This window comes from Bison bison, unplaced genomic scaffold (genome assembly GCF_000754665.1).
Source record: "Bison bison bison isolate TAMUID 2011002044 unplaced genomic scaffold, Bison_UMD1.0 scf7180017864382, whole genome shotgun sequence".
NCBI classification, from domain to species: domain Eukaryota; kingdom Metazoa; phylum Chordata; class Mammalia; order Artiodactyla; family Bovidae; genus Bison; species Bison bison.
The window spans coordinates 4475525-4496900 of record NW_011494954.1 but is presented as its reverse complement, the minus strand read 5'-3'; the positions used below and the strand labels follow the sequence as shown (position 1 = coordinate 4496900).

The 21376-nt window shown below is 35.6% G+C and overlaps 1 protein-coding gene across 1 annotated transcript in view; it reads left to right on the top strand.

Moving 5' to 3' along the window:
• The window catches only part of FAM73A (family with sequence similarity 73, member A), a 77856-nt gene extending 60867 nt beyond the window's left edge, over positions 1–16989 (top strand). The window contains exons 9-16 of the mRNA XM_010857612.1: positions 2658–2776; positions 3024–3096; positions 3916–4002; positions 5826–5924; positions 7348–7482; positions 8819–8872; positions 11441–11557; positions 13359–16989. Coding sequence (XP_010855914.1) covers positions 2658–2776; positions 3024–3096; positions 3916–4002; positions 5826–5924; positions 7348–7482; positions 8819–8872; positions 11441–11557; positions 13359–13577 — 903 coding nt within the window. The 3' untranslated portion in view covers positions 13578–16989. The remainder of the gene's footprint in view (positions 1–2657; positions 2777–3023; positions 3097–3915; positions 4003–5825; positions 5925–7347; positions 7483–8818; positions 8873–11440; positions 11558–13358) is intronic.
• The last annotated feature ends 4387 nt before the right edge of the window (positions 16990–21376 follow it).

Below are 21376 nucleotides of genomic sequence, written 5' to 3'. Positions count from 1 at the left end.
CCAACAGTCCCATCACTAGAGAATTGTCACCATTTGACCTGTATGGCAGCTCCTTGCAAAGCTCCATTCTAAGGACTTGTCTTTATTTGACCAGACTCAGAGCTTGCTATGTACAAAGTTTCTATCCCTAGAGTCTTTGTTGAAAAATATCAGCGGGAATTAACATTGCAGCTGCTTGAAGTGGTAATACCATCAGAGCTAGCAAGAGGGTGAACAAAAAACTAAAAGGAAAAATTGGGTAAAGAGATGTTTATAGGGAGCTTTGAAAAGCTCCAGCATATTCCTGAGAATCTAGAAGGACACAAGCATGTGCAGGGCTATGCATGTGTCCAGGGAAGACCTTAGAAATCCCTAGCCTCTCACCTCTGGCCAACCTTCATGTTCTGCACAAAACAAAACTTAAGGTGGACAAAAGGAAAAAAAAGCAATTAATTGGCATTTATCAGAAGTAGAAACTTTTGTGCTTTAAAGGACACCAACAGGGAAGTGAGAAGGTAGTAGAATGGGAGAAAATATTTGTAAACCATGTAGCTGATAAAGGTCTTATATCCAGAATACATAAAGAACTGTTGTAACCCAGCAATAAATGGACAAATAAACTAACTTAAAAATGGGCCAGGGATTTCAATAGATATTTTTCCAAAGAAGATACACAAAGGCATACATAAGGATACATAGGATACATAAGGATACATAAGGATATGAAAGATATTGCACATCATTAGTCATTAGACAAATTTAAACCACTTCACACCCACTAGCAGAGAAGGCAATGGCACCCTACTCCAGTACTCTTGCCTGGAAAGTCCCATGGGCGGAGGAGCCTGGTAGGCTGCAGTCCATGGGGTCGCTAGGAGTTGGACACGACTGAGCGACTTCACTTTCACTTTTCACTTTCATGCATTGGAGAAGGAAATGGCAACCCACTCCAGTGTTCTTGCTGGAGAATCCCAGGGACGGGGGAGCCTAGTGGGCTGCCGTGTATGGGGTTGCACAGAGTCGGACACGACTGAAGCGACTTAGCAGCAGCAGCACACTCACTAATAAAAAAAAGATGGACAATAACAATTGTTGACAGAGGTGCGGAAAAATTTAAATCATTATACGTTGCTAGTGGGAATGGAAAATGGTGCAGCCACTTTGCAAAACCTGTTTCCTCAAAAAGTTAAACACAGAGTTACCATCTGACACTTCCATTTTTTAGTTATATACTCAAGGGAATTAAAAACATAAAAAACTTGTTCAGTTGCTCAGTCGTGTCCCACTCTTTGTGACCCCATGGACTGCAGCACACCAGGCTTCCCTGTCCATCACCAACTCCTGGAGTTTACTCGAACTCATGTCCATTGCATCGGTGATGCCATCCAACCATCTCATCCTCTGTCATTCCCTTCTCCTCCCGCCTTCAATCTTTCCCAGCATCAGGGTCTTTTCCAAAGAGTCGGTTCTTCGCATCAGGTGGCCAAAGTATTGCAGTTTCAGCTTGAGGATCAGTCCTTCCAATGAATATTCAGGACTAAAAAAAACTTGTACATAAATGTTTAAAGCAGTCTTATTCATGACTGTCAAAAAGTGGAAAAAACCCACAAGTCTGTTAGCTGTGGAAAGGATAAACAAAATGTGATATACTCACACAATTCAGTCATAAAGAAGGCTGGAGTACTGTTATATGCTTCCTTATAGGTGAACCTTGGAAACATGATGCTACATGAAAGAAACCAAATGCAAAATGCTGCATGTACTTCAATCTGTCTATATCGTTTCCAGAGTGGGAAACTCCACAGACACTGAAAAATTATTGGTTCCCAGAGCCTGGAGAGAAGGGGGATGGGGAGTGACTGCTAACAGGCAGAGGGTTTCTTGTTGGCATAGTATAAAAATATTTTGAAATTGCAAAGTGGTGCTGATTGCATAACCCAGTGAATGTACTAAAAACCACTGAATTACATACTTAAATGGGTGAATTTTATAGTATGTGAATTATATCTCAATAAAGTGTAGTTTATTTTATTTTTAAAAACCAAAAACCCCTACAGCATTCTATTTAAGTGGATCACTTGGTATTGGGAAATGAAATTGCTCTGGAGTTTTTCTGCTTAGCTGCCAACTCTGTAGTGTTTACAGTTATTTTTTAATGAACTGTCAGAAGCCTGGAGTTCCATTTGTAGAGTCGTTATGCTAGCCAGAGTACATGACTATTTTTCAGTTATACAAATGTTAATCAAAGATACATATAAGAAAAAAATTCCCTAGAATTCACCAAGTTGAGATTATTACAGTATTTTTGTAGAAAGTTTTACTTCATATACAATCATGAGTTAATACTTTAAAGCATTCTTTGGATGATAAAAAATTCTCTTTTTTTCCCCCAGTGCTTCATCATCAATTATTATTGTTGATGACCTGTGAAATACTGCTTTTCTGTACACTGTGAATTTAAGTAATTGGACTCAAAATAAACTAAGCTTGTTATAAAGTTTTACTTGTTACAACTGAACTTTGAAATAAAATGAATTCAGATCTTACTAGCTGTAAAATCTTATTGAATTATTTTCACATTTTAATCAGATTGAGTATATTAGTAAGATCCTATTTTTTATTTTTTATAATTTTTCATCCTGTATCAGTGTAGTCTGTTTTAACACACGTATTCTTAGCTTGCAGAGCACAAAGAAGCGCGGCATACCTACAGCCTGGAGTCCCTTTGCCACTGTCCTTTTTACGAAGAGGCCATGCGCTTAGTTGAAGAAGGAAAAATTTACTCAAGAGTGCTTAGGTATCAGGCTTATGTTTATGAAAAATATTAAGATGCTGTTGATATGTTTGTCTGATATTTGTTTAAAATATTTATGAGAATAGGGGGAAAATGTTTTTAGGCACAAAACAATTTTTTTATGTATTTTGTCAGTATTGAAAAGGCATGTGTTTTTTATTAAGGTCCTGAGGTTAAGCCTTATTCCAGACTTGTAGTAGGCTTGATCTTAAATGCACTTTAACAGTTGTCTCCCCTGTTTATTACTTAGAACTGAAATGTTGGAGTGCCTAGGAGACAGTGATTTTCTTGCCAAACTTCACTGTATTCGACAGGCTTTTCAGGTATTTTTTTTTTAACATTAAGTGACTTCATCCAGCCACTCATCCCCACCCTCATGCTATAGAGTCCAGCTGAATATAAACAGGACAGCTCTTTGCTCTTTATTATCCTTATTCGTAATGGCAAATAAAAAGTACTAAGTTTATTTTTCCTCCCTGCTGTCTCCCTTCATTTGTCTTCATTTGTCATCCTCTCCTGTAACTTCCTGGGTCTACCACATTTTGTCAGAATACAATATTTTGATGCTAGAGATGTGTATGTACAAGTAACTGCTTAAAGTATAAGTCCTTTTTCTTATTATCAATTAGTCTGTGTTCTAGAATGTTTTTCAATTGAATCAGTTGTAAAATCACCAATTTCCTAAGGTAAAATAAGGTCATTTAACAACAAAATTCTCTTTATTTTTCTGTTCTGGAGTTGTGTAATTATTTCAAATTTTTCTAATATTAAATTGAACAGATTTAAATTCAGATTTATCTCCCTTTAATCTTTTAAAATTTTCTGTTCAAGAGCTCTTTTTATTCTAGTTACTTAGGACTTTTTTATTCCTGTGGTGTACCTGCTGGAATAGTACCATAGAGAAGGAAATGGCAACCCACTCCAGTGTTCTTGCCTGGAGAATCCCAGGGACGGTGGAGCCTGATGGACTGCCGTCTATGGGGTCGCACAGAGTCAGACACGACTGAAGCAACTTAGCAGCAGCAGCAGCAACATGTATTAACTGTATTAGGGTTATTTGTACATACATGTGCTATAAAGTCAGATATCCATTCAAATTAATTATAGGTTTCCTTTTTTCTTTGGGGATGGATATTTTTCAGGTAATTCTTTCAGAAACAGCCAACAGGATATTCCTTGCTGAGAGTGGAAGGAAAATTTTATCAGCGTTAATTGTAAAAGCACGAAAGGTAAACTTGTTTTGTTGGCAAGTTTATTTTATTGTTATTATTTCAATTGAACTGATGATTAAAAATTATTACATTTTTAATAGAAGAAAATGTTTTTGTAGATATTTGTAAAAATTCACATACTAAAAATAAATAACCCCCAAAGTATTTCTGCTTGGGTTGATTTATTTTCTGTGTATAAAGTTCATACAGTTTTGAGCAAGTTGATGAATATATTCAGTTTCCCATTTAAAAATCTACTAATGTCATGGTAAGAATTATCATTAAATCAGCTATACGCCCACCACTATTATTATTTTGATACCTCTTTTCTTATGCCTCCCTCAATCCCGTTCAGTAAGAAGGTCCTAGGAAATAGTGTAGATCTCAGAAATCTGGAAATACAAACTGAACTGCCTCTCACTCGTATTCATCTTCATGGGTCTGAATGAGGCAGAAGCAATGGCAGGAATTTTATTAATACTGTAAGGAACCACTTTTCATTTATGCAGGATGTGTCTAGATGATGAGAAAGAGAAACCTCAAACAGACTTTCCCTGAGCCATTTGAACACCTGGTTTTCAAACACAATCCCTTTGAACCTCAGTTCCCTCATTTGTATAATAGGATTATATTTATGGTACCCTATTTCAGAGTTCTTATGATGATTAAATAAATGATAAATAGGAAAACATATTTTAAAAGTGCTACATAAATTTGCAGTTTAGTCTCTAAATCGTGTCTGACTCTACAGGATACTGTAGCCCTCCAGACTCCTCTGTCCATGGGATTTCCCAGGCAAGAATACTGGAGTGGGTGGCCATTCCATCTCCTGGGGATCTTCTGACCCATGGATTAAACCCACATCTCCTGCATTGGCAGGCAGATTCTTTACCACTGAGCCACCAGGGAAGCTCAGTATAAATTTAGGATCATATTAACTACTTATAATTTCCAATGTAAATCTTTTTTTAAAAAAAAAACAAACAAAAGAAACAGAATATTTAATAATTATATGAAAAAGTTCCATAGTATTATAGTCAAATAAATTCAAATTGAAATAGCACAATAGGACTTCCCTGACAGTCCAGTGGTTAAGACTCTGAGATTCCAATGCAGGGGGTGTGGGTTCCATATCTGGTCGAGGAACTTAAGATCCCACATGCTACGTGGCCAAAAGATTTAAAAAATAATAATAAACAAAACACAATAGCCTGTTCTGCCTATCAAATTGCCACCACTAGAAAGACAGGGAAATGTGTTGGTTGCTCTGTCTTTGTGACCCCATGGACTGGAGCCTGCTGGGCTCCTCTGTCCGTGGAATTCTCCAGGCAAGAATACTCGAGTGGCTTGTTATGCCCTTCTCCAAAGGATCTTCCTGACCCAGGGATCGAACCCAGGTCTCCCTCATTACAGGCAGAAAGACAGTAAACCCAATATAAATCTTATGTTGCTATCTTGGCCTTCCCAAGGCTGATAAACCCATTGATTTGAATTAGAGTGTGATTTGAACTAGAGTTCCTCCAAAAGGAATAGAACTCTATCAAAAGTATCACATAGTATCTTCTGTAACCAAGTTTTCATCTCAAAGACTAACCTAAATAAGCACATATATTTGAGTAGTAAGCATTTGCTTATGACATTTTACTTACATTCTTAGTCTTGACTTCTGCAAAATGTTGGGCTAACAAAATAAACCAAACGAATATGGCATACCTTGAAAATGTGTTTTAATTGTTACCTAATAGAATGAAGATCTTACAAGCTTACTTGAATATTTACTTTGAGGGTTTGAGCATTGTTATAAAGTTGAGATTAGGATTAAAGTGTGTTTTCTTCTGCAGAATCCAAAGAAGTTTGAAGATGTTTTTGATGAAATGATCTATTTTTTAGAGCAGACTGATCACTGGGATAATACTGAAATGGAACTTGCTGCTAGAGGAGTAAGTCAGATTTTTTATAATATTTATCCCCTTTCATTATTTATACATAATATTTACATAATTTGAGGCCACTGTTTCCTTGTCCTTGTTAAATGACAGTAAAACCAATTTTGTGAAGGTTATTATGATACAGTCGTAAACAATAGCAACCACAGTCTATACATTGGGGCAACAATTGAAAATAGTATATTTTTTAAAAAACCCTTTGTTCCTTCTTGTGCTTTTTCCTTCCTTCCAAAACTCAATGAGCAGAGGCTTTAGCAGAGTGGTAATGGTAACCTGTATAAGGGTGGTTTCAGATAGGACAGTGGCAGCTCAGGGGAGATGGGGGATTGGCTACCTATACAGGATCAAACAAAAATACATATATTGAGAATAATCAGAGTGAGATTTCTCATGATTAGAGAAGTGAAATATAAAAAGCTAGGGTTGGAATTGGAGCTATTAGTGTGAATTCATAGTTTACTAAATAGAGAAATAAATAGGAAGGTTTGCATATATGTAAACATACATAAACTTACTAACTCTATTCACAGAGAGGGTCTGGGAGCAAGAACACAATCCCTAACACACAAATCTTGGCTTCTAAGTCCCACTCTCCACTAAAAGGAACTAGGACTCCATGGAAATTTGGCTGATTTCAGCACTAGAATACAAAAAGCATGTGATGAGCCTGGAATATTTTATTGTAATGGAAGCTTAAAGAATGAGTTTGCAAGGGGCTGGAAGGCTTTCTTGGCAGAGAAAACAGTAGATGCCGAAACACGGAGGCACAGTCTTCACAGTCCTTCTTTCTCTGGTGTTCCTTCACTCAGTTAAGAACCTCTCAGTATCTAGTTCACACGTGGTATAGCGTGTAGTACAGTACAGCCTGCATGAATGAAAGAGTAAGAGATTCATAATGTGGTGGAGAAGACAGGCGGATATACCAGTAACTAAAGGACAGGCTTCCCCTGTGGCTCAGCTGATAAAGAATATGCCTGCAATGCGGGAGACCTGAGTTCAGTCCCTGGGTTGGGAAGATCCCCTAGAGAAGGGAAAGGCTACCCACTCCAGTATTCTGACCTGGAGAATTCCATGGACTTTACAGTCCATGGAGTCGCAAAGAGTCAGACACGACTGAGTGACTTTCACAGAAATGACAGAGCAGAAAGAGCCTGTAGATACCATAATGAAAGCACGGACAAAGGACTTCTAGAACAGAGTGGAGGGAGAGATTAATTTCACCTGATGGGATCTAGGAAGGAACAACTGACATGTGAATTACAGCTTTTGGTTGTGAGTTATTTTCAGTGTTGTCTCTCCTCTTTTAACCTGATTCACCTAAAAACGTGCTGCTGTTGTCATATATGAAGCCCTCACTCAGACTTTATTTCAGCTCTCTGTAATAATGATTTCTGTTTTAACTTACAATTTAATACAGGTAAAAAATCTAAACTTTTATGATGTTGTTTTGGATTTTATATTAATGGATTCCTTTGAAGATTTAGAAAACCCACCTACATCCATACAGAATGTAGTAAATAATCGCTGGCTAAACTCCTCCTTCAAAGAAACTGTAAGTGATGGTTCACGTTTCTCAACATTTAAATTTGATAAAAAAAAGTAGTCAGAACTGAGAAGATGAATAAAATTAATATATATAAATATATGTCTGCCTGTAGAACGACTATTATGGAAACTGAGCTCATCCTTTGATATTGGGATCAGATGTGTATGATATATAACATATGAAAGTGAAATTTGCCTTTGGGCTCATCTATCAGTCCCTGCCTTGATTTTGAGGACCCAGTATTTCTTTAGATCTCAAAAAACACTTGGGTTTCAAACTAGGTCAGGCCTAACAAAAAATTGTAACTGAAATGACTCTATGACTAAATAGAAATGTAGCAGTTTCAGTGAAAAGATGATACATATATTTTTTTTGCGGAAAATGCAGAGTTTCTTCTTCCCAAATACTATAAAAAATTCAAGTAGAAGGGAATTCCCTGGTTGTCCAATGGTTAGGATTCCACAGTCTCAGTGCCAGAAGGCCTAGGTTCAATCCCTGGTCAAGGAATTGAAGAACCCCAGGCATGGACTTGCAAACCCCTCCCCGCCAACACACACACAAAGATTAAGGTAGAAAAAAATAAGCATGTGCAAAAATAAAATGGGTTTAAACTGTATTATATGCTTTGGATATTTTCAGTTTCTGTTGTTTATTGTACTCAGATTTCTATTTAACATTTTTTTTGTTGGGCTGAAGTGTGTACCTTGAAGTAGGTGGAATTAATGAAAGTTTGAGTCTTTAGAAAACTAAAAAAAGTTTCAGTTGGGTATTTCACAGTCGTTTTGGAAGTGCCTGATACCACATTTTAAAGCATTTTTCATAAATCCACTTTTCCCTCAAAGTATGTTTTAACCATAAAAGCTGGATGTTCTTCATTTCTGTAACTGCTTCGGGACAAGTTAAAAACCTTGATCGAAGTTAGGTCATGCCACAGTAGGGTCAGATTTCTTCAGAATCCACTGGGGTGTTTTAGTTCCTGTTACTAGGGATGTCTCTTCGTTCTTTATTGGAATAAAACTTTTGGCTCAACTCATAACTATTTCCAGCACTACTACAATTCTTGAGGAAAAAATATTACTTGAATTTAATTACTGAGTTTCTTGGCACCAGAGTTCAGCCTTTCTCTGTCAGTGGCTTTGAATTTAATTTCAAAATTTATAAATACCTTTTCATTAATATTTACAAACAATAGAAAGAACATGAACTAGTTCTTTTTAGTTAATATTTTAAACATTTTAGACCTTTTAACTTTGAATTTCTAATAATAGTCACTCTTTTTTAAATGGAAAGTTTATATAATTATTCATTTAAATCTTGCTTTTTCTCCTCTGTATATATTTAGGCTGTGGCTTCAAGTTGTTGGTCAGTGTTGAAACAGAAAAGGCAACAGATGAAGGTAAAACTCATCATGTCTTGGATTTCTTCGTAATTTGAGGCTCTTGTTGAAGAAACGTCTGAGTCAGTTTTCAGCTGGGGATGGCAGCTCATAAGCCCTGTCCTTCAAGCTCGATGAGTGATCTGTTGGCACTGGGTTGGGTTCTCTGTTTTTGAAGTTGGGAACAGAGTTTTTGCTTTTTTGTCTTTTCACTTAATGATATTACAAGATTTTAAAAATTGTTTAACATAGTGGATGTTAGTTTGTGTAATCCAATTGAGAAATGATGATTGATTCTTAAAGCTGCTTTATTTAACACCAAAAATCACCACAAAGTCTATATCCTGTGCCCACACCGCACACCCTCCAGCCCATCTCACCCTCTACACACTGCTCTCGCCACACACTCCTTTGGTAAAGGATGGACTCTGGAGTGAGACTGGTTCCGAATGCCACTTGTGAGCCATGACCTGGGGCAAGTCTTAACCTTCCTGTGCCTTAGTTTCCTCATCTCTAAAGAAGAGCATAGGATCTACCTTGTGGGGTTTTTTGTTAGGATCAGTGTGCTCAGAGTAGTGCTTGGCATAGTGCATTATGCAAGTGTTGGTTATCATTATCGTTTTTTTATTTTTTTTTATTATTTGCCCACTGACCTATAGTATTTTATCATGTCCATATTTCTAAGCCTGAGCCTTATAACTTTGAGATAGTATTTCTGAGGGCAGTGTTTTTGAGCATCTGCAGAAGGGTGCTTGTTACAAATAATTCTGGAGACCATATATTTGAATAATTCTTGTTTAAAAGATGTTGAACAGGGATGTATTGTAAAACATGGGGAATGTAGCTAATATTTTGTAATAACTGTAAGTGTAATGTAACCTTTAAAAATTGTATAAAAAATGAGGGACTTCCCTTGCAGTCCAGTGGTTAAGACTCCATGCTTCCATTGCAGGGGGCGCAGGTTTGACCCCTGGTCCAGGGACTAAGACCCTGCATGCCGGGCAGCACAGCAAAAATAAAAAGAAGAAAAAAAATTGTACAGAAAATAATTACAAAGACCCTGTGTTTTTAAACAAGATGATTAGAAACTCTAATGTTTGAGAACCACTGGTTTAGGGCTGGGGAACAGACTTGTAGACTTGGGTTTGATTTTCATATTCAGTGGTATGATCATAGGTAAGTTAAACTGTCAGCTGACCTTCAGTTTTCCTACTTGCAAAATGGAATTAATACTTGCCTCATAAAGCTGCTGCAAAGATGAAATGAGGTAAAACATAAAAGTTAAAAGAGTAAATATATAAAAAAATAGTAAATATATAAAAGTTTAATAAATAGTAGTATCTATAATAATAGCGATTGTTATGGAATATTATTAATATGTTATTATTATTATTATACCTAACCTTACTTCTTCTTAATATAAATCTTGTGCCTTGGACTACTGTTCTTCATGTACCCACAGATACCTATATATTTCACCTTTTGGTGAACTATTTCCTGTACCTGGAATGCCATACTCTGTCCTCTGTACTTAAATAATTCTTACATACTGTTGAGTTCAGCTTACATTACTCCCTGGTGCCTGTGCTAACTTCTTACATGTCTGAATTCCTAGTATAGTTAATATATGTAGTTAATATAAATATAGGATTTAGAATTTAATATACACAGAACATCTTTTAGACTGTTGTCAGTGTATCCATGAAAACCTTTTGGCCTTTACTTATTTGTGAGTTAGGATAGGTTTTATAACCCCTCTGAAGTCTCGCTTTTTATGTGTGATAATGATGTTAACATGACCTACTTTTTCAGGAACATTTTATTAAATTAAGTAGAACTTAGCTCATTATCTGGAATATAATAGGTACTCATTAAATGGCAACGACTGCTATATTTTTAAATTGAGGTTTAAACGATGTCTTGGAGCCTAGAAAAGAGAAAATAACTTCTCCAAGAGACAGAACCTTAAGGAGTACTTAAGCCCAGTAGATGCTATGATAAATCTCACAGGATTCTATTTAACATGGGAAATTTAGAAAGTTATTAATAAACTTAGAGAGTTTCCTACATCATAGCTGTATATATTACTATTTCACAAGAAGGTGCATTACATAATTAAATGCTTCAATAATATCTGTTCTGTAACTGAAAGTTAAAAATCCTAGTAAGCATATTTTTGTGCTTAATCAGTGTAAACTTTATTTTAGTCTTTTTCAGATAATCTAAGTGAGTAGAAGTTCTTCAATTCTACTGAACTAGCTAAAACCATGGTAGTCTCATTAATCCTAAAAATTGTACTGCTAAGGAACATTGTAGCATTCTTGTTATTGCTTGGTTACAGCATTGTTGATTTCTTTTTTATGAGGTGAAAATGCCTTTAAGAAGTAATGTTTTCAGCACATTGAAATTGTTGGATAGATTATGAAATGTTCTAAAAGCATTCTGTGACTCCTAACTGTTCCTTGTAAGTTTATTAGACTGGCTTATCATTGACCCTTGGTCTGTCCTCAAAAAGAGCTGGTCATATGTTGGCTAGCAAGCAAATGCAGGAAGGCAAAAATAATTTGATTCTCCTTTACTTTGCAACAGATCCCAGATGGATTTTTTGCCCATTTTTATGCCATTTGTGAGCAGATCAGCCCTGTCCTAGCCTGGGGCTTTTTGGGTCCTAGAAATTCTCTCTATGATTTATGTTGCTTCTTCAAGGTATGTTTAGTCATTGAATCATGTCTTCTTTCTAAATTGAAAAAAAGTTTTACTGTTTCTTTTTGCTTTTGTAGAAGAAAGACTGTTATTTACATATAAAGTTATAAAAGTCACCCGTGCCCGTGGAGCAGTTTATATAGATCTGTGCTTTATCCTGGATAAAAGACAACAATTCCATTCACCATTTCAATTCCTTCTGTAATGGATATATGTTCTCATGTGTGTTACAATGTTAAACAAGTTGCTATAGATAATTCTTCATGCCTGACACTTGAAATTTGTAAAACAAATAACATCTATTTTATTGCACATGCGGCAGTTTAAAAATAAGTTCTGGTTCAAAATAATGTGAATGATAAAATCCTAGCTATAAGAAAGAAGATGGAAGTTTAAAATTGTATTCTAATGTCAGCAATTTAAATTGACAAAACACAAATTGCATCTTGTTGCAGAATTTTCTGCCTGGCACAGTGCCAATAAAAGTCTCACTATTTCATAGTCCTTAATTTAGGCTGAGTTTAAAGGAGCAAATAAAAGTAAACATAATCAAGTATAAATTTGAAAGTTTTTGATATTTGGAGTTTTGGATGTTTCTCTATACCTTTCATTTAAAAAATTAAATTATTTTGTTTATGTGCTATTAATGTAGCATTTATGTAAATAGCTTAGGACTTCTTTTTTTTTTTTTACTGTCATTGAAAACTCATACATCTTTGATGCATTTACTTGACCTCTCAACTGTAACGTAGGTGTTTAGTGGGAAAACTTTGGACTGGGAATTGTCTAACCTTAATGAACATTTGTGACTGTGGGCAAATCATGCTTTGTTCTCCTCTTTATCATCTGTAAAATGAGGGGACTGGAAAGTTGATTGCCAACAACCCTTCCCAGATAGAAAATCCATTGAAATCTATGATGTGCCTTCTTAGTACTTCTTAACATTTGATTTCTGGAGCTTCCCTAGTAGCTCAGATGGTAAAGCATCCGGCTTCAATGCAGGAGAACTGGATTTGATGCCTGGATCAGGAAGATCCCCTGGAGAAGGAAATGGCAACCCACTCCAGTATTCTTGCCTGGAGAATTCCATGGACAGAAGAGCCTGGCAGGCAAAGAGTCGGACACAACTGAGTGACTAACACACATAACATTTGATTTTCTGTAGGATAGAAATTAAATATTCCTGTTTGTTTGTTGTTGCTCTTTGGAAATACTTTTTTCCATCACAACATAACAACCTGAGACTTAATACTTAGTAGTATACAAGATGCTTAAAATGAGTTTCAGCCTAAGTATTAAGTTATTGAAATGAAATATCCTTCACCATCTTCCACTGATTTGAGACCTGAAATTATTTTTATTTTTCACATGTCTTAACTTTTTTTGGCACAGAAAAATAGACATTTGGAATTTATAATTATTGGAAATAGTGTACTCTTCTGTCTTCAAATGGTACCAGTGCTCATAGGTAACACTGAAAACTTCAGTTACTGGGAATCAAATAATAATAGTAGACCCTTATACTTATACAGTGCTCTAGTGTTTACAGGCATTTCTCAGAGAGCTCTTTTTTGGTTGTTGACCATTACGTCAGCCATGAGTAGTAAAAACAAGTAGTAATTAGCCCTTATTTCACCGAAAAAGAAAAGACCTTCCAAAAAAGCTGAAACACTTTTCCACTGAGATTTGAAGTTAGTAGTGGAAGTGACCCCTAATTCAACATTTGTTACAATACTATTAACTATTTGGATTTAATATAATTTTGGTCTAACAAGTGCCAATTTGTTTTGTGTTCATTTTCCAGAATCAAGTTCTTTTCTTTCTCAAAGACATTTTTGATTTCGAGAAGGTGCGCTATTCCAGTATAGAGTCTCTAGCTGAAGACCTCATGCAGTTGCTTGTTCGCCGCACTGAACTTTTAATGGCCTGTCTTGGAGCTGATGCGCTGAGGCATACTAGTAGCTGTTTAAATAGTCATGTTCCTGTTATGCCCAGTGGCCTATTAGAAGCCAAAGTACAATAAGTACCATAAAAATCAGACAGTTTAGTGTGCTATGAAATATTTTAAGGTAACTATTAATTTTGTAACATATATTACAGAATTGATGGATATGGACTCAGGGAGGATTAAAACAACCTTGTAAAGAATGAGTGATTGTACTGTACTTACACAGAAGTTCTGTCATTGAATCCCTGTGTAGTGTATCCAAAGTGTCTTTTTACAAGCTTTAGGTAATAATTGTTGTGAAATGTTGTTTATTTTATAGAAATATTGCTTGACTTGAAAGCAGTATGTGGGAATTAATCGATTTGTTGTCTTCAAGCTGTCTGAAATGTCCAGTTTCATTCTCAAAAGCTTTGTTTTTACGCTTCACACCTTGAAGATATGTATTTTAGCCAAGACTTCTATGGCCCACACATGCAAGAATATATTACTCCTAGTGTCAACGAACTTAACTTTGCCTGAAAATGTATTTTTAATTGTAAAGTTGTTCGTTGTTTAATCTAGTTTAGGCAGTAGTGGTGTTTAATATGTACTGCTTACGTTATTGCTTGTGCATTTGCTTAAGTATTTGAATCAAAGAAATTGTAATGGCCGAGTATTGTTATAAAACATTTAAATGAATTGCCACTGAGAAGTTTACAAGTTTATATTAGATTTACTGAAGTTTCCCAAATATGTTACTGTTGGTCCCATAAGTTACAATAGAGAGACTAAAGAAATTTCTTTTATCTTGGTATAGATAAGAGCATTTCCCTTGAATGAATGTTGATTAAAAATATAACATTTGTTAACTATGACAGCAATTAAAATTTCTCCCATGTATTTTTGAGACTCTCTCTCAACATCCTAAGGTATTAATTTTGACTTAGTAAAATCATTTCTTCTTTCTCCTTCTATAAAACTAGCTTTTAGTTATTTCATAGAGAACTTAGCACACTTGAGAGTTTGTCATATTATGCCCATATTTTTAAAATATTCACTGACACTTTGAATCTTAGGGAGGTCTTAAAGAAGATTTCCCCCCCTGAATATAGAACAAAATATTTTTTAATGGTATAGAAGTATGTTTTCTTGTCCTTTGTGATAAATATATGAACAAATGGGTAGTTTGTATGAATAAGGGTCTGGAGTATATTAGATACTTTCACAGTTGTTTTAATTTTGTGTGTAAATTATATACCACTTAGAGTGGCTGGCTCAGTATAACAATGGATTAGATTTGTTGATTTTGCTCCTGAAGTGTTCTTTATTCATTTTGGGAGTGAGTTATCCAAAAGGATCTAAAATATATATTTTTAAATGTATTTTTAGATTAAAGTGCCTAGTTTCTGATTAATGAGTAGAAAATGAAAAGTGGGGAAAGAAGCATAATTGTTTAAGGTTTTAAGTTTATGTATGTGCCATATTTATGTAATACTAGTTACAAAATAGATTCAGAATCTTTATGCTAGTTGCATGTGCTGTATTCCATAATGTGTAGGTTACAGCATTAAACAATATGAAATATTGCTGTAATATTTTTTGAGTATGTAGCTCCTGAATTTTTCTTACATGTATTCTTAATTTAACACTTGACTGTTCATAATTCTTATTATTAATAGAGGAATATCTTTAGATATATCAAAGCTAAAAATTCCATTATATAGTATTTTGCATTTCATTTTTTAATTTAAATTTTGTATTTTGGTTTCTTGTTGAGGTACCAGTGACTTTGAATGATTCACACATATACATATGTCTGCACATACCCATCCCTAGTATTGTGTAAGCAAGATAGTTATTGCTTAGGTTAATTTTCCTGTTTGAAGGACTGAAAGTTTTAAGCTGTGGTTTTATAAACAAAACTATAAGTAAACTTAATTACTTTTTTATTTGAGTAGAATATTGTTTGAAATCTGTTTCAAAGAATTGCACTATTTAATAATGCTGCTAGTACATGAAACAACTCTGGGGAATTTATTTCATCAGATAAAATGAGTGGCTTTCCAGAAGTTGTATTTTTCTCTTTTATACTTCACCTAAAAAAAAGAAATTGTCCATGTTAAAGAGAATGGTTTGTCATGTTCAGTGCTTGAGGTTGGTTAGTTTCTGGTCAGTTCAGAAGCTACTACTTTAGTAAGATGCTTTCTTTGTGGCCTTTGACACAAGAGACAAGAGTGACCAAATAGATTTTTAGGGTAATGGGTATAAAAAACCCCTCTCTATTGTAAGGGAAGAAACCTGACTTTTCTAAAGAAACATCTCTTAAAAATGTTTCTAACCACTAAAGAGTACTTAAGGTGTATGTTCCAATTCCAATTTGCCTTGAAATTGGGTTGAACAGATAAAGCAATGTTTTAAAAATATAAAGTAAGTAAACTGGTCTAGAGCCTTTTAGGATAAAACCCTGTTTAACACTTACTCATGGTAGTATTATCAGAAAATTGTCTTTGCCACCATGAATCCTACTATCTGCTTCTCTATATAAATTATAAGAGGACCTTGAATTAATCATGAGAAAATGGATTTTTTTTTTCCTCCTATTTTCTGGAAGAAAAAAAGTAAGTGTTCAAGTGATTTCTATTTGATAATTTTTCTTTCTCCTTTGGTTTCTCTACATCTTTGTTCAACTAAAAGGCTAGTTATTTCTGAAGGATTACAATATGTTTATTAAATGTCAAAATGAGATTCTTTTTTAAAAAGAAGGCAAGTTTTTCATACTGTTACAGTCAGCGCCAAAGAACTTTTTCCTTCCCATAAGTATTTTTTATTTGTATCTGTTTGATTCTACTAATTTTTTCAATTAACTGACTTTATAAAAAATATTTGCAAACTTTTTCTTGCCTTAAGATGTAATATTTTCCACTTAACTGATTGCCTACGGATGATTATCTGCATTAAAAAGAATTCTTTAGCTTATCATTCCTTTAAACCTATGAGATAGAAATGCCAAAGTAACATTTAACATACTTCTCTGTGACCTTTCATAATCAGAAATTTTAAATTATGTTCATAACATAATTTGCTTTTATTTTTAGTGAACACATATTAGGGAGTTATTTGGAATATGTCAGTACTTTTCAAAGTGATTATAAGAATGACACTGAATTAAAAAAAATTTTTTTTGCTTGGATAAAGCAAATTTAGAAATATCTCTGTATGTGAAACTGAAGAATTTATATAATCTGTGATTAATGGAAATAAGGGCATCCTTTCTTTGTTACTTGTGTTTATATTGTTGTTTTGCTTAGTTTGAGAACAACTGTGTATTAGCTTCACTTGGCTGATATCTGTAAGTGTGTCTATTCCTAAGTGTAAAGACTGCATTCATTAATTTATGTAAAACACTACGATAGCAGGAAAAAAAAATAGCACTGACTCTTTAGCCAAAATAAGCACTGTAACATGGTGTTTCTCTATTGCCAAATAAAAAAGTGATGGTACATCTTGCTGATGTATTGAGTACTTTATACAATACTTACAATTTGCAAGGTCACACTTGTCTCATTAAATCCTATGTACCCTATGGAAACTTTCAGTCTCCATAAGACCACATATATAGGCATGAAGAATATAGAACACTGCAGAAGTATTGAAATCAAGTGTGAAAGTATGTTTCCTTTACATACTAACTGGGAGAGAAAACAGTTTCGTGATGAATAAAGGTAAAGTACTTGTGGTTTTTTTTAATTAATAATTTCAAGGGTTATGATTAAAATTGCCATCAAACTCAGTATGAATCTATCATATTGATGGACATGCATTCTTCCCTATTCAGACATGCCCCTTGCCCACCACTTAGTAGGGATTCAGATACATTTACTTAAGGAGAGGGATGCTGCCTGGATACTGCTGATGATACCAGATGGAGAGAAGGGTTTATTTGGTTATAAAAACTGTTTTGATTTGGGACTTTTAATGAAGAGGTTTGTTTTAGAACAAACATGTACAGGATAGATAAATGTAAATAGCTATATTTTTAGACTCTTAAGTTAAACTTAAGTATATTAATAAGCAAATCATATAAATAGGAGTTAAACTTTTTCCTAGCAAGGATTTGAGGTTGGAGATAGAATGGAAAACTAGATCTGTGTTTCCGTCTCATCTTCTGTTTTCTTTGCTGTCTGCCATCCTTCTGTTATCTCATGCCATTTTCATTGACTGTGCTATGTGAACTTAATATTTTGCACTTTAAATATTTCTCTCTGAATTATTATGTTTGTTTAAAATACCTCTCTACAAGCATCTTGCTGTCTTCATTGCTTGCATGCTCACAGGTGTTAGTCTCTCAGTTGTGTCTGACTCTTTGCGACCCCATGGACTGTAGCCAGCCAGGCTCATCTGTCTGTGGGATTTCCCAGGGAAGAATACTGGAATGTGCTGTTCCCTTCTCCAGGAGATCTTCCTGACCCAGAGACTGAACCTACATCTTCTGGGTCTCTTGCATTGGCAGGCAGATTCTTTGCAACTGCACCGCCTGGGAAGTCCAATTGTTAACACCATTTGTAGAGCTTTGCTGGAAATCATTAAAAACTCCCTTGGTTTATCCACTGTCTTTCTTACTTTTCTTGTGCTGCTTTGACTTCCATTTTTTAATGTAGTGTTGCTTCCTACACCCTGTATTCTATAATCCTTTACCCTGTGTTTCTTCTCCTTTAATCTCTTTCTCTCCTCATGCTACTGACATATTTGATCAAGCTGCACAGCTCTTTTTGTTTTTTTTTCTACCTTTTAACAGTGAGAACCCTTAAGTAACCTCTATCATTGGGGCAGGAAAGGACTGAACTCCCATACAGAAAAAAAAAAAGGGCAAACCTTCCTTCTATGATGCTTTTTATTCTTTACTTAAAAGCCACAGCAAGGCAACTGGTATATCAAATACCACCTCAACGTTTTGCTTTTAACTGTCTCTTATGTGTGTCACAGAAGCCTTTCACAGAGTGTACTTATTTATAGGAAATTACAGAACTTTTATAATTTGCTATTTGAAATAATATCGCAATACTTAAATATAGAGAAGAACTTTGACATTTGAAAACACCTGAGATACATGACTTCTAAAAGTTTGCTAATTCTTTTATTTAATGACACAGTGAGAGAATAGGTCCAGAGACTTTAAAAAGGATTGAATACTTTATGTGATAGCAAATGGGATTTTTTTTTAAAGTAGGTTAAAGCAGGTATACGTGTTATCTATTGCTACCTGAAAAATTATCCCCAAATTTAGCAGCTCTAAACAATGAACATTATGTTCCATGGTTTCTGAGGGTTACAAATTTAGGAATGGCTGGTTCCAGTGGTCCTCGCTTAGAGTTTGTCCTGAGCCTGCAGTCATCTGAAGGCCTGACTAGGCCTGGAAGATTTTGCTTCCAAGAGTTGCTTACTCATATGGCTGTTGTCAGAAAGCTTTAGGTCCTTGTTGCATGGGCCTCTGAACAGAACTGCCTCAGTATCTTTAAAACCTAGCAGCTGGCTTTCCCCAGAGTGAGTAATCCAGTAGACATCAAGACAAAAGACAGTATCTTTTATAACCTAGACTTGAAGGGGACATACCAGCATTTGTGCCATATTCTGTTAGTCACATAGACCCACCGTGATACGATGGGGGAGGAGTTTACACAAGGACGGAAAGACTAGGAGGCAGGATCATTTGAGGTTATCTTGGTAGTTGACTATCACACCAGGGAATCATAATAAATTGTAAAGAGATAATGTATATATAATGTATCATAATGTATTACACATTGTAGTTACATTATATAAAAATATATATTACATTATGTATTACAATTATTTTAATTTTAAATGAATATGTGCACATTCTTGGGCCAATCTTTTGGGGTAGGGTCAGAGCCTATATTGTGTATACGGATCAACACAGTATTCTGAGACGTCTGTTGCATAAACTATACCTTTAAATCATCATCTGGGATTTCTAGTTTCCCTTTTATTTATTTATTTTGGCTGTACTGAGTTTTTGTTGCTGCATGGACTTTTTTTTTTTGCATGGACTTTTCTCTAGTTGCAGGGAGTGGGGGCTACTCTAATTGCAGTGCACGGGTTTCTCATTGTGGTAGCTTCTCTTGTTGCAGAGCACAAGATCTAGGACACATGGGCTTTAGTAGTTGTGGTTCCCCGGCTCCAGAATATAGGCTCAATAGTTGTAGCACACGGGCTACACGGGCTTAGTTGCTCTTCAGCATGTGGGATCCTCCCAGATCAGGAATTGAACCCGTGTCTCCTGCATTGGCAGGCAGATTCTTTACCACTGAGCCACCAGGGAAGCCCTCCCTTACTTTTAAAGGAGAAAAAATGTACATGAAAAGCAACGAGTGCCAAATCCCCATAGGTTTTCATAATTTTCTACACAGTCTTTTACATTTGTCTTCCCCACACCTAGTTGGATGGTAATTTTTGAAAGCTGTTTGCCTTCAAGTCTTCAAAGCATTCAACTTAGCTTTTATAAAAACAATAACTTTTTGCTTTTGTGATTTTTCCTTTTTATGATGTTTATGTAATTTCAATAATGTGCAACTCATAGAGTCAAGTCTGAGAACAAATCCAATTGATTCATGATAAATATACAAGAAGTGTTTATGTAAGTCAGCAAATCTTGAATTTCTAATAGCTTTCTCAAACTTAGCATGTCCAAAAGGGAGCTCTTACCCATACCTGCCTAAACCTCCTCCCAGTCTTTCTCGTCCTAGTAAATGACAACTCCATTTTTCCAGTTCCTCAGGCCAAAAACTTCTTTTCCTCACATTTCATACTCAATCTGTTACCAAAATCCTACCAGTTCCACTTTTCAAAAGTATCAAGAAAAAAATACACCAAGCATTTCTCACTGCCTGCAGAACTGTCACCTTGGCCCAAACTCCCATTGCCTGTCATCACGATTATTTTGGAAATCTCCTAATTGGTCTCCCTGCTTCATTTTAGTGTATTTGCAGCACACCAGCCAGACTGAGGACTTCTCTTGTGGCTCAGCTGGTAAAGAATCCACTGGCAATAAATGCAGGAGACTCCAGTTCAACTCCTGGGTTGGGAAGATCCGGTGGAGAAGGGATAGGCTACCCATTCCAGTATTCTTGGGCTTCCCTGGTGGCTCAGCTGGTAAAGAATCCGTGTGCAATGCAGGAGACCTGGGTTTGATTCCTGGGTTGGGAATATCCCCTGGAGAAGGGAAAGGGTACCCACTCTAGTATTCTGGCCTGGAGACTTCCATGGTCAGTATAGTCCATGGGATCGCAAAGAGTTGGATACGACTGAGTGACTTTCACTTCACTTCAGCCAGACTGAACATGTTAAAAATACATCATCACATCATGTCACTGCTTTGTTCACAATCTACCGATGGTCACCCATCTTACTCAGAGTAAAAGCCAAAGTCTTTACAATGTGGAAAAAGGTTGCTCACAATCAGTCTCCTGCCCCAATCCACTTGGTATCATTTCACCCTTTGCCTACTTAGCTAGAAAGATGATGCTGTGAAAGTGCTGCATCAATATGCCAGCAAATTTGGAAAACTCAGCAGTGGCCAGAGGACTAGAAAAGGTCAGTGTTCATTGCAACCCCAAAGAAAGGCAATGCCAAAGAATGCTCAAACTACCGCACAATTGCACTCATCTCACACGCTAGCAAAGTGATGCTTAACATTCTCCAAGCCAGGCTTCAGCAATACATGAACCATGAACTTCCAGATGTTCAAGCTGGTTTTAGAAAAGGTAGAGGAACCAGAGATCAAATTGCCAACATCCTCTGGATCATCAAAAAAGCAAGAGAGTTCCAGAAAAACATCTATTTCTGCTTTATTGACTATGCCAAAGCCTTTGCCTGTG